Source organism: Malania oleifera, chromosome 6 (genome assembly GCF_029873635.1).
Source record: "Malania oleifera isolate guangnan ecotype guangnan chromosome 6, ASM2987363v1, whole genome shotgun sequence".
NCBI lineage: Eukaryota > Viridiplantae > Streptophyta > Magnoliopsida > Santalales > Ximeniaceae > Malania > Malania oleifera.
Genome location: NC_080422.1, coordinates 14458725 through 14472486, shown reverse-complemented (window position 1 = coordinate 14472486; position 13762 = coordinate 14458725). Strand labels below are relative to the sequence as shown.

At 33.4% G+C, this 13762-nt stretch overlaps 2 protein-coding genes across 4 annotated transcripts in view; one reads left to right on the top strand and one right to left on the bottom strand.

Moving 5' to 3' along the window:
* The first annotated feature begins 8304 nt into the window (after positions 1 to 8304).
* LOC131157762 (large ribosomal subunit protein eL37z) lies at positions 8305 to 9709 on the top strand. The gene is made up of 4 exons (XM_058112129.1): positions 8305 to 8482; positions 8625 to 8760; positions 8843 to 8944; positions 9448 to 9709. Exons 1-4 carry the CDS (start codon positions 8480 to 8482, stop codon positions 9492 to 9494), a joined length of 288 nt encoding a protein of 95 aa, XP_057968112.1. The 5' UTR covers positions 8305 to 8479; the 3' UTR covers positions 9495 to 9709.
* Positions 9710 to 12308: 2599 nt separating this feature from the next.
* The window catches only part of LOC131157761 (uncharacterized), a 29494-nt gene continuing 28040 nt past the window's right edge, over positions 12309 to 13762 (bottom strand). For all 3 annotated transcript variants that reach the window (XM_058112125.1, XM_058112127.1, XM_058112128.1), the window contains one exon: positions 12309 to 12813. In XM_058112125.1, coding sequence (XP_057968108.1) covers positions 12679 to 12813 — 135 coding nt within the window. In that variant the 3' untranslated portion in view covers positions 12309 to 12678. The remainder of the gene's footprint in view (positions 12814 to 13762) is intronic.

The window sequence follows — 13762 nt, the reverse complement described above, 5'->3', positions numbered from 1 at the left end:
TACGATAAGGTTCAGATCATCATAGATAGAATCAGTGCAACTCAAAGCCGATAAAAGAGTTATGCTGATAATCGTTGTAGGAATTTGGAGTTCGAAGTTGGTGATCATGTATTTTTGAAGATAGCTCCGTTAAAAGGAGTCATGAGGTTTGGAAGAAAATGTAAACTTAGCCCTAGGTTTATCGGTCCATTTTAGATTTTAGAGAAAGTGGGATCAATTGCCTACAGGTTAGCTTTACCACCTATGCTATCCAGGATGCATGACGTATTCCATGTTTCTATGTTGAGGAAATATGTCCCAGACCCTTCTCATATTATCAGTTATGATGAATTAGAACTTAGTGATTCATTAGTATATGAGGAGGTATCTATACAGATACTAGATAGAAGGGAACAAGAATTGCGTAACAAGAAGATTTCTCTTGTAAAGGTTCTATGGAGAAATCACGCAATAGAAGAGGCTTCTTAGGAGTTCGAGGAACAGATCAGACAAAAATACCCACAATTGTTCCAAGAAGTTCAGATGTAACTAGGAAATGCAAGTGATATATAATGTTTCTTTTGCAGGTACATGTAATACTTTAGTTAGTAAATAATATTTTAGTTTTGGGAGAATTTTTATTTTACTTATGTAATCTCCCAGGACTTGGAATGTAACCATGGTATTCTTCCGCTATAAGTGAGGGTAAGTAATAAAATAAGTAAACTGTTTTGCCTTTAAGGGATGATGAATTATATGAGTAATAAATTTTGAAAACAAAATTTTATAAGGAGAGGAGAATGTAATGACCCGAAAAATAATGGTATTTAAATAATAGAGAAAGGAGAAAATGGAAATATAAAAGAAGGCACAACAGCGTTCGTCGACAATGTGGCACTTTAGGCTCATCGACGAGGGTGCGTCTCGTCGACGAGAAGATACCGAGAGAGGATATTTGGGTGACTCTGAATTTCGTCGATGAGGGGGAGAGTTCGTCGACAAGAAGCCTTTTTGACCTTGTCGACGAGGTGACGTGACTCGTCGACGAAACTCATTGTATAAATAGCCTAAAACTCTTATTTTTACGCAGAAATATCAGCAAAAATTTCCTCTCTCTCTCCTCTACGATTTCTCTCACTTCTCTCTTCGATCCCGACCCCATTTCTTGCCGAATCGACGATCTGAGGCCACCACAATGCTCCTGGGGAAGTTCTCTCCAAATCTTCTGGAGCGGAGGTAGAGCAGAGTTGGAATTCATCCTTGGGTTAAGGTAAGACTTTTTATGCAAAATTTGGTCTTTTCGTAGTTATAGAAAATGTCATCCATAGAAAAATACAGAAGTTTAGTTTTGAGAGTTTTCATTTTCAGGGTGTTGAACGGGAAACTCTACAAGTGCAAGACGAGTGTATTTTAGGGGGTTTCTTCTCAGGAATCAGGTAAAGGAATAAACTAAAGTTGTTATTTTCCATGCAAATTATTGTCGTTTTTTATTAGCAAATTTATTTTCAGGAAGCATGTATAATATGTATGAGGAGATTGGTAAAAATGCATATTTGGGAAAATACTACTATTATGTTGAAATGTATATATATTAGTATGAAATGTCAGAAAATATGATTTTAGAATGGAATGCATGGTTTATTCAGCATTGTATGACATGAATATTATTTTACATGACAAGTATTATGTTATGGCAATTTTACGAATAAAGCATGTTTTTAAAGATTATGAAATAATGCAGTACATTATGGTTTTAAAATACATGATAAATGAATTATTTATTCAGAATGATATGTATGAAATATTTGGCGCAAGGCCGTGATTGATAGTCGGCGCAATACCATGTATTATGTATGATTTCGGCGCAAGGCCGTATTTATGAAATGCTCAGTGCAAAGCCACAGATATGAAAGAAAATGACGCAAGGTCATATATATGTATGTATGTTATTACAGAAAATGCTATCAATCTTTTTATGTTAAACAAGTATATTATCATGTATTATATGTTATCAAAACCGGAATGATAGTTCAGTTCAATTACGGGAGCACAGTACCGTAGCTATATATACTAGATATTATGTTCAGATTTGTGCTAACCACCTTTGCAAGTAAAGGGGGTGGGAGATGGATAGTCGATGTGGCTTTCAGTGTAGAGTTGTGGTGGGCCCATCATACTTAGAGACATTTTTTATTTGACAATGGTCGGCCAGCCATTGTTGGGGACTGCACAACTTGTCATGGGGGGGGGGTAATACATGACATCAACTAACTATTCATCCTGGGTAAATTTTTCAATATTACTAGCTATACCAGACAGTTCATGAACAGTACGATTTATTAGAAATATGAAAGTATATGTCTATGTAGTTATGATATTATTAATGTTTCCAGTATGCAAAACGTACTATATATCTATATTAGCATTAAATATTCATGTTGTCACACAATTATATTTAGTTTATTTTCCTTTACTGAGAAGTGTCTCACCCCCAAACTTAAACAATTTTCAAGAAACCCAAAAAGACGGGCGGATCGAGGCCGCCGTTGAGATAGTGTGTTACTACCCTGTTAGAAGGGTAAGTTCTGATCTAAGAATAGGAGATTTATGTTATGGGTTCCTAGATTTGTATCTATTTTTGTATTTTTGGGAGATTGTATATAAACACAGTGTTTTGGATTATAGTTGACTCTGGTATTATGTATTTTGTGGTTATGAGAATGATGATTTACATTTATTGCTGCCTAAGTTCCGCTATGTATGATGGGTGCCCTCGTTACCCATGGGTTCGGGTTGACTATTTTACTTATTATGCTTTATTATATGATAAGATAAGCAGGTTGTTACACTACTGGTCGTGTGGTAGTACTATCATAATTCTGAACATATAACTACGGTACCGTGCTCCTGAAAATTAAACTAAACCATACCATCCGGGTTCTGATAACATATAATATGTTTCATATACTGAACATAACTTTTTCATATTTCATAATAATGTCTGACATGATAATATTTCATGAATTCTGTCTTATCATACATGATTATGGCATCTACGCCAACATGAATCACGACATCTGTGCCGGCATAACCTAGCATGTAAACTCGGCATCTGCGTCGGCAAATCGTAATATACTGAACATGAATTTCTTACACTGTTTACATAATATTCATGAAATCATAGTTTCTGCGTTGTTTTATAATTTTAATGAAAACTAGAAATAGATGTTTATTCTGAAATAACATAATATTTCATACGCATAATTTTCATGATAAATAATACTCATGCCACACAAGATGGATAACATTCTGGTGTAAAATTTATTCTAAAATCATATTTCCTGATAAAACATATTTAAATCATATCCCTATTTACAACAGTATTTCCCAAACATAATTCTATGATATACATATTTACCTAAAATTAAATGTTGTAAAATAATAAATATATTTTCATAAAAAGACTAACTTAGTTGATCCCCTTACCTGGCTTACTGAGATGGCCACACAGTTCAATCTTGAGCCCGTGACATTTCCAACACAAAATCTACAATTTCCATTTCCCCAGAACATTCAACAGAATTCCAACATAATTTCCATAAAACATTTCCCAAGCTCTCAATAACCTAAATAAATTGTTAAATTTCAAAATAATCAAATTACGTTGGTTTTCCTGAACTATGCCCGTAGGGTCCCGAAATTACATCCGCGACGCTTACCCGAGCCCTAAATTCAATGAGCCTAATTCAATCTCAAAATGCCCAATATTTAACATTTCTAAATCTATAATAATTAAATAATAATTAGCCCCTTAATAACCCCCTTAGCCTAATTTTGTTGTTATGCCTACGACGACCCCACGAGAAATTCGCTTCCCTAGACTTGTAAAGAATCATCTCTAAATTCTCGTGGTGGTGTCTGATTGTCAATTGGGCTTAAGATTTATGAAAAGTTGAAGTAAATGTGAGAATTGAGCTTACCTCAGGAGATATGCCTACGATGCTCCTATGACAAATCTGTTCCAGTAGAAATGTCGGTGGTGGAGAATGGAGTCCAGCGGTATTTTCTGATTTTCAATCGGGCAAAAATCAGTCGAGAAATTGAAGGAAGTGGGAGAGAGACAGAGAAGAGTGAGAGAGAGACTCTGAAAAGGGGGGGGGGGAGGCTGCGACTTCTCTCTCTGATTTCAAATTCTTCATATGCTTCCTGAAGAAAGCTTGGGGAAGCATTGGATATATATAATAATAATAATAAAATCATTATTATTATAATATTTAATTAATTAATTAATTATTTATTTATTTATTTTATTTTTTTAGGATCCACTACATCCTCCTATAATAATTATTTTTGGAGCATTACATAAACAACCAATACCACTTGGCAGAGGTGATCCAGCATGAGTTTACTCATTGATCCAGTTTGAGCCAGAGAATGTCAGGGGAGCAGGTATGAGATTATGTTTAAGATAATAATGATTTAATTTGACTATGAATGATTAAGAAGTTTATGTGATGATATATATGCTGAATTGTGTTAGATGTCATTGGGTAATGAATTCAAGTAATGTGAAAGGATGATTAGGTAGTAAAATTTCGAGGACGAAATTCCTTGAGGAGGAGAGAATGTAAAGAACCGGGAAAAAATTAATTAAAATAAATAAATATTAATTAAATAAAAAAATAAAAAGGAATAGTATGAAAGAAAAAAAAACTAATTGAAATAAGATATATATATATATATATATATATATATATATATATATATATATATTAAAGCTTCTTCAGGAAGCTTCATCCCAAAATTGAATTTGGGATTTCAGAGTCTGCGCCTTTTCCAGTTCTCCCACTCTCTCCTGCTCATGCTCACCTCCGTCTCCGTCTCTCTTCTTAATTTCTCGACGAATATTTGGCTGATTGGAAACAGAAGGTGTCGTTGGATTCCTAACTTTGCCATCGACATTTCAATTAGAGCGAATTTGTCGTGAGAGCTGCTTAGGCACCACTCTTGGGGAAAGGTAACTTTTCCCTATTTTCTCAATTTCTCCTTAAATCTGCCGTTAAATCGACGATCAGACACCATCACGAGGTCCTAGTCGCGATCGTCATCATTTTGGTCAGAGTAAATTTCCAATTTGGGTTTCCGATGCCTCACTCCAAAGCGAGAGTGAGATTTGGGGAATTAAGTAAATTGGTTATATTTGAGAGTATAATTATTTATTTGAAATTTAAGGACTTAGGAAATATTAAAATAGTATTTTATTTATGGTTGATTTAATGGAACTAGGATTTTTATTTCAGAACTCAAGTGAGCGTTGTAGGTATCTTTTCGAGGTCTCTGTTGGCGTAATTCAAGAAACCAGGTAAGGGGAGAAATATATATTAAACTATAATTTTTATAAATTTAATAGAAAATGAATTGTGTTATATATACGTGTATATGTTTCAGTATGAGTTTAAAATGCCAACCATTTAAATTATGTTTTTCTGAGCTTGGGGTTGTTTATTAGATACGTATATGCGAAAATGAACTGATAAAAGTGAAAGATATTTTCAGGATAATTATGTAAGATAATAAAGATATATTTTGAGTATATGAATTGAAATGTAGGTTGACTTATTTTACAGGAAATATATATGAATTTTACTACTAAATAGTGTGACATGAGTTAATAGGAATTCTGTGTGGAAATATGTTATATGTATGAGATGCAGGATATACGGGAAATGAACTGAGTATGAAAAATATTATATGAATTATATTGCATGTGAGTGTTAATGCTACCATGTAAAACAGTTGAAAGATGTTGGGTAAAACAGGTGAAAGATTTTGGGTAAAATAGCTGAAAAATATTGGGTAAAATAGTTGAAAGATGCTGGGTAAAACTGTTGAAATATGCTGGATATGTTATGAAATGAAATGAAATGAAAATGGAAATGAATGAAATGTGAAATGTGAACAATGTAAAATGGAAATAAAGTGAAACGCTATGGAACATCAAAATTGAGAACATGAACAGTTGAAAAATGCAGAATAATGACAAACAAAATAATGTATTATGGTATTATCAATATTCATGCTAGTAGAACATGTTATGTTTGGGAGAGACAAACTCTTCGTCGAAGGGCTTACTGAGAAAGGCGAGTGCTCTTGTTGTATCAGGTGTAATAATAGGCTGCATAACGTGTTAGGGCAGAGGGAAACTACTTGTATGGGCGAGTAGATTTTCCTATTCTTAGGAGCCTTCGCCTGTAAACTTTTGTATGAACTATGTGAGTACAAGATTAATTTATCACTTGAAGGTTTACTAGGTAAGGTGAGTGCCCTGATATGCTTCAACTGTGACCTTTTGGTTGCTTAATGTATCTGAGTAGAGGAGTGATACTTGTATGGGGGGGTAATCACTACTATCCTTAGGTAATCTCGAGGGTAAAATACCTTACAACTATTTGAATAGGATTAGAAAATGATTTCAGAATTATGTTAATGATTTGCAAATGATGAATAATATGTTATATACAAACCTCATGTTGACCACCCACTGTTTTAATATATTGTTTCTTCCCTTACAGAAATGTGTCTCATCCAAATATGAACTTATCTTTTTCAAGACCTCCATGAGATCGAGCTTAGAGAGCTCGAGATGTTTGTAGCATTTTTGGGATATAGAAAAGAAAGGGTATATACTTAGCTAATATCTTGGGTTGTATGTAAGTTATGTTCTATGTTTTAACTTTTAAGCCTTCTGAGATATGGATGGTTGTGAAATATACTGGTGTTTGTGAATACTGAATGTTTTTGGAGATATGTGTATATATGAGAATACAAGTGATGAATAGTTATTTTAGATTATAGATAGAAATAGTAAACTCTGGTATTATATTTGTGGAGATTATATTTATGTTTTCCGCTGCATACATGATATTAGAATATAGATTATCAGGTAAAGAATGGATTAGTAGTACTCCAGGTCTACGTAGAGGGTCGGGGTGTTACACAATATTCAAACAAAAATGCACGTTCTTAATGACAAAAATTAAATTTTCATATTAAGAAAACATGCTTAAACAACGAGCTATGGTAATAAGACTTGAAAGAAACATAATATGATAGTAAAAGACTTACCTTATACATATTAAGCCTTAATAAAAGTAAAGTTTCCTCCTCTCTTTTTGTTGAATGTGTAAATCATCTTTCTCTCATTTTATGAGCATACCTCCAAGATGGATTTCCCCCTTCAACCTTAACTTCTCTTGGTACCCCCCCCCCCCCGCGGCGGGGCGCGGCCACCCCGTCCCCCAAAAAATCTCTCCACCTTAACCTTTTATTTGTAATAGGAGACTTAGGAGTTTGGTAAAAAAAATATGCTTCCAATAATACTCTTAGTGAAAAAGAAAATTACTTCCTTATCTCAAGGTTGCTTTAAAGTTTAAAGAAAGACAATCTATATTGGGATAACCCAAAAATATTGACGGAAATCCAATAAATACAATTAGTACCTTAAAAACACCCAAATTATGCAATTAAAGCCATAATAGTCTTCAAAAAGGGTTTTATGTCCCATACAGACACACCAAATAATAGTAACAAAAGAAATTGGTAAAATTGAAGATAGACATACACTCTCACCACCTCATTCCACAAAATAAATATGATGTCAATTTATTCATTACTCTTTTTTTTCTTTTTTCGCTTTCTTAATAGTTAATTGTTATAACAAAAATAGTGTCGCCAAAGCCAAAAGAAAGCCACATTCGAATGTCATGGAATAAACAACACCTATAAGAAATGATATAATAAATTCCATCAATTTAGGACATTTATTTATATGAGTTTCTCATATTTGCTTTTTAAGTTGGATAAACTTGGGTTAGAAATAGACAAATTTATGCTAGTTGATGTACATCATATTCCTTTTCTAGTGCATTTCTCATTAATATTGCATATCTTCTACAATATTTAGTCTTATCCATGTTCTTTCATGTTATTTATTTCTTCAAAACATAAAATCAAATGATAAATTTAACCTTATTTGCGAGTCTTATACTAATTCAAACTGGTTCATATTACTCTCAATGCATTTTTGGTATGTACTAATGGAAGGAAGTTGAGAGTAATGAAATCAAATTTATCACTTGATTTCATCGTACTATTCATTTAAAATTTTATTTTATTTATTTCTTACTCCATTATATTTTTCAAATCAAATATTAGGTTAATGCAACTTGCCTTGATTTGATTTGAGTTATTTCTTCAATGGATGGGCCCTCCCCTCAATCATGGGTGGGCCTTTAGATAACAAAGCCCATGCTCCAGCGGGCAAGAGCCCATCTGTCATCTATTTTCAATTTTTATTTTGTTTTTTACATTTAATTTTAAAGCTTCCCAAATCACAACCCTAAACCCTTTCCTTCACTCAGTCATATAAAAGCTCTCTGCCCCGCGGCGTCCTTTTCTCTAGCAAAGGAGCTGCCAAGCTAGGGTTTCTGCAGCTGCTCCAATGGTAAACACCCTCTCTCTCTCTCTCTCTCTCTCTGTGCGTGTATATGTATGTGTATGTGTATGTGTATGTGTGTGTTTCTCTCTTTTCGTCTGCTTTGCGCGCGCGTCTTGTGTTTATGTCCGTGTTTCTGTGATTCAAACAGGGAAAAGGAACAGGGAGCTTTGGGAAGAGGAGGAACAAGACCCACACCCTCTGTGTGAGGTGTGGGCGCCGCAGCTTTCATCTCCAGAAGAGCCGATGCGCCGCGTGTGGCTTCCCATCCAGCCGTATCAGGAAATGTAACCATCCTCTTCTCTTCTCTCTTTGTGTTTGTGCGTAGTTAATAATTAAGTGATCTAATGTTAGAGAGCTGGATTTTAGATAACTGGAGTGTGAAAGCGATTCGAAGGAAGACGACCGGAACTGGGCGTATGAGGTACCTCCGTCACGTACCTCGCAGATTCAAGAGCAACTTCAGAGAAGGTATAATGCGTATGCTTCATTCATTCAGTTCTAATTGTCTTGTTCTTGCTGTGTCATGAGTGTTATAATTATGCTTGCTATCAAATTCATGGTGTCTTATTTCTTTATATATTTTGTATTCTTAATACAGTTATCACACTTATAGATTTTGTGCTTGTTCTTCACTCCTGTTGTGTTTTTATGTTTAGAGTACTGAGCCATGTTTTTTTGTAAATTTTGTTCCCCTTTTCTATCCTAATATGAGATTAGGGCAGGTTAAACATGTAATATGCTCCCATTTCTCTTCACCCAATGTTGGGAGATGTCTTGGATTTAGAGTTGTATTGGATTTGAATAAGATGTATTATAAAATTGTATTAAATTTTTCATTTAAATCCATGGTCCCATATCCAACCTCCCAACACATTACCTCATTGTTTTTGAAAATTATTTGCCAGAAACAATGTTTTGGGAATTTCATGTAAACGGGTTAATTTAATTCAATTTAATTTGTCTTGCATTAGGCACTCAAGCTGCACCAAGGAAGAAGGGAGCAGCTGCTTCTTCTTAAGGGGAAGAATGTGAGTTCTTGGAAGATTTTGGGTACTACATCTTAATATTGGTCTGCATGAAGCATCCTTGTCTTGGGAACATTATGCATCCAGCGTCAGACATTTGTTTAAAAAATTTTCTTTCCATTTGACTTGTAGCTTCTTTAAATTGGAACAGTGATTGAGGAGGTTATTGTTAATTTAAGTTTTGATTTGCTTGATGTTTCCTTGAAAATCTATGATTTTGATGTGGGCTTTTGCAACCTTTTTATATGAGAGTGATTTATGCTATCAAGAAGCTATCCAAGATTCCAATGCATTTTGAGATAATTTTGTGCTAGATTATCATTGAGTTTATGAAGACAGAAACTCCCATGATTTTTTTGGCATGTTGGCTGAAGAAGTGGCCCTGTTGATTCATCTAATATTCTTGAATTTTACTGGAAGCTACAAGTAGTTGTCATATGTTTTGCAGTCATGCATTGATACGAACCGGGAAAGTCTGGTTTGTCTTGGTTGATCTTTTGCCAGTCCAAACCAACTGTTGAAAACTGGTCAATTGAATTTCAAACTTACTAAAATGGAACCATCTGATTTTGGTAGTTGAGTTTTCCTTCTTTTAGAAAAGAGAAGGAGATGGGGTTAAAGGCATTTAGAGAGATTGTACTAAACCCAGTGTATCTTTTTGTTACCTTCATAATTTTTCATCTTTTATGACTTGCTTAATCGTTGTTACCAAACCATATGTCATACACAAGCTTATGTGGCACTGTTTTACTGGATGGGGCAGATTTCTCCTTGGGCACTAACGGATTTTTTTTTTTCCCCGGGTAGTACTTTTTAGTTTATTAGTAGCTAAGGATGCTTTTATTTTGATGGCTAAGTGATGCTAGGCTAAACGTCATCAGCCTACTTTTGGTGCAACAAATGTGACTAGGACTGGCCAATATGGAAGATTTAAACCATTTGAGGCCAAGGTGTTGCAGAAATGAGCTGCCTTACATTTGCTTTGTGAAATGGAATCAGGTGGGAATGGAACAGATTTTTCTAATGTAGAACAGTTTATGAAATTTGATGTTATTTAAACATGAATTGTATGGTAATAAACATATTTATGGTCTTATAAGGGGAAAATTTGTTCTTTGCTTGTGTTCTTTACAGTAGTTTTTCCATTTTCGCACCATTCCATATTGTAAACCAAACAAAATGGAGAATTCTTTCAGACAATACGAACAATTTGGTCTTAGTGGGAAAAGTAACCATCTATATTTTTCTTTCTTATCCCCCATTATATTCCCCTATGATTAGGTCTAGTTACGGATAGTGACTGTTACTTTTCTTTGATCCTCTGTTCTTTCTGCAAGTTTGGTGAAATGGGCCATGTAGATATGGAAAATAGTGCTAGCCTTAGCACGTACTAATGCATTCGTTGTGGGACTAGCAACTTCCAACAACGGTGTTGTATTGCTGCTCTTAAAGGGTTGCCTTTTCTATGGTATTCAGTGTGATTGAAAGGCACTGCTTTGTTAATTTTTGTTGCTTTTGTTCATGGCAACATTATTTTGAAGTAATATCCTTTAAATGTATGTAGTTGTGTTAAGGAAACTCTTTCATAAAAATATGCACAAAAAAGAAAAAAAAAAAAAAAACTGATCCCACCTGGTTTGGTAAGAAGGTTTTGATATTTTTGAGATTTGGCAAAAATGCATGGAATTTCCATTTGGTTTCAAAAATTGAAGTGTTTGGACTCTGGAAGTATGAATTTTGGGTCTTAAATTTGTGTAGACTTGAACGGAATTTAAGAGAATTATTGCTATGTTTAACTTAAATTCACATGAATTTAAAATCTAGGCTTAAATTGAAGCTCCCAAATATAGGGTGAGAGAAGTTTTTATTTTTTACAGGTCCGAATATTTTTAAACTTGTGGGGAATTTATGTCATTTTGTCAAATTACTAGGAAAGGTAAATATATTTTGAAAATTTAAGAATCTCAGGATATATTTTTTTATTCAAATAATTTGTACTGCACAAAATTGGATAAGTAAAATGAGAATTAGGCGTGGATTGTTCATTCTGTTAAGCAACTGCAAAATGAGATTTTAAAAAGTTTTATAATTTTGTAAATTATCTTAAACTTAAAACAAATTTAAATTTAGAAATTCATACTCCCAACACAGTCAAGTTTCAACCTGATGCTCCCTCTGTAGTTAAGGGTTCAGAGTGGAGAGAGCTCGTAGAAGTAGCCACGACTTTTAGCATTTTTTTTAAAAAAATTTTAAACGGCTCACTACTCAGTGGAATAATTATTTATTGAAATAAAGATGGATTTTAATTTAAAATTTAAAAATAAATAAATAATTATTCTTTTTTATATTTATAATTATTTCATTCAATATATAATAAAAAGGGAATAGATATGGTTGGAGGCTCTTCCTTGATATTTAAAGAGTATAGTGGCTTATTATTTTGATGAATTAATCAAGTCTTTGCACAATTATTATTATTATTATTATTATTTAAAAAACCTCGATGATGACATTTAATAATAATTATTTCTTATTAATTTCTTATTATTGACTCAAAAAATATTTCTTTGTTAATTGTTTTATAGTAAAATCATAATTTTCTATACAAATAATTATAATAAAACTACTAAAACTAATCTTGCAAATCCATGTTGCAAATGCATCCCGCCCCAAAGGAAAACACATCATCTAATACAAATTCAAATTCAAGAGCATTCCAAATATACTAATAAAATCCAAAGCAATGAAATTGCTTAGGACCAAAGGAAAAACAGGTCTAGTCTTAATTCATACTGTGAACAGCTACGGAAAAGAACAAGCTTATTCTTTCAGCAAGATTAAAAATAATCAGTTTCCTGAAAAGAAATCTTGCAGGGAACACCCCTTTGCTTATACATATATGCTTCATAATTTACATGCATATTTCTTCCGATCCTGATAAATCAATTCTTAGTTACACAATTCTGATTTCCGACCGCCGTACAAACCAATAAACTCAATGCCACCACCCCCCTCCCAAAAAAAATAAAAAAAAACTTGGAGAACAATGCTCCTTTTTGAGGAAATTTGAAAAGAAGAATAAGCCCCAAAAACCCCACAACAACAAAAAAAAAAAAAGACAAGAGGGTAATTGTGCTGATATTTCTGGGATAAAACTCTTGTGATGTAGAAGAAGTCCTAATTTATCTTCAACTCTCCGAACTTGTGTCTGTCTTCATGCAGCTGTGCAAACACATGATGCATCTCTGGAAGTGCTGATAAGAGCAGCAGCTCAAGCAGGTCGTAAGCCAGTAGCCTTAGGCAAACAGATGACTGCCAAATGAGTGGTTTGCCATTTTTGTTAATAAATTTTGAACAGGATTGATGCCTCACATGCATATACTCCACATACAAGACATATCATATAAGAGAGAGATGCAACTTACAGAATGCCATGGCTCATTTGCAACTTGAAAGATGTCAATTAAAAAAAAGAAAAATGTGAAGGGAATCTACCCCTTTTTTTATTTTATTTTATTTGGTCATGAAGGAAATTTAGAAAATAATCAATGAACAAAAAAATTTGGTTATGAACCTCTTTAACCATTGTTCTCTCATAAATTATAATTATATAATAAGTGTATTTGATTTAAAGAAAGAAATGGTCCATAATCGCATAAATTGGCGAAAAATGATTCATATAAAAACCCCACTTAGTGAGACTAAGGCTTGGTTTTGTTGATTTATAGAAAGAAAATACAATGGACAATGCATTTCCTTTTTATTTCTTTTTCTTAAACGAAATCCTTGATCCCAACCGAACCTACATGTCCAACATGCAGCACAAAACTATGTTTTTATTTTTATATAAAGGTTCCGAAGTAATTCAGTGCCAACCCAAAAAATCTATTTAGTGGGAGAAAATATACACATAATAATGGTTCAAAATAAGAAACTAAAATGCACATATATTCACATTTAACACTGGTAATAATTATTTCAAATAACGTTCATTACCCAAAAAATCCAAAAGAAACAGTTCCTAGCATGTTACTACAAATATAACTTGTCCCATTTTATTTATTTTACCAAAAATCTGGGTCGTTTAAATTTTCAATCGCAACACCTGTCCCCACTCAGCTCTGTGGATTGCCACTGAAAATATGAATAAATATTTCTAATTCATTGTGTTCTTATACAATTTTAATTACACTCACATGTTGCTCCACTCTTTTCTTGGTAAAAGACACTGAACAAAAATAACCTTAATTTTTTTAAAATA

What these genes read in the sequence shown, in the direction of transcription:
- LOC131157762 (XM_058112129.1), top strand. An exon ending in ATCCAGCCGTATCAGGAAAT is followed by an intron (nt 8,761 to 8,842) that starts GTAACCATCCTC and finishes GCTGGATTTTAG; the next exon opens with ATAACTGGAGTGTGAAAGCG. An exon ending in CAAGAGCAACTTCAGAGAAG is followed by an intron (nt 8,945 to 9,447) that starts GTATAATGCGTA and finishes GTCTTGCATTAG; the next exon opens with GCACTCAAGCTGCACCAAGG.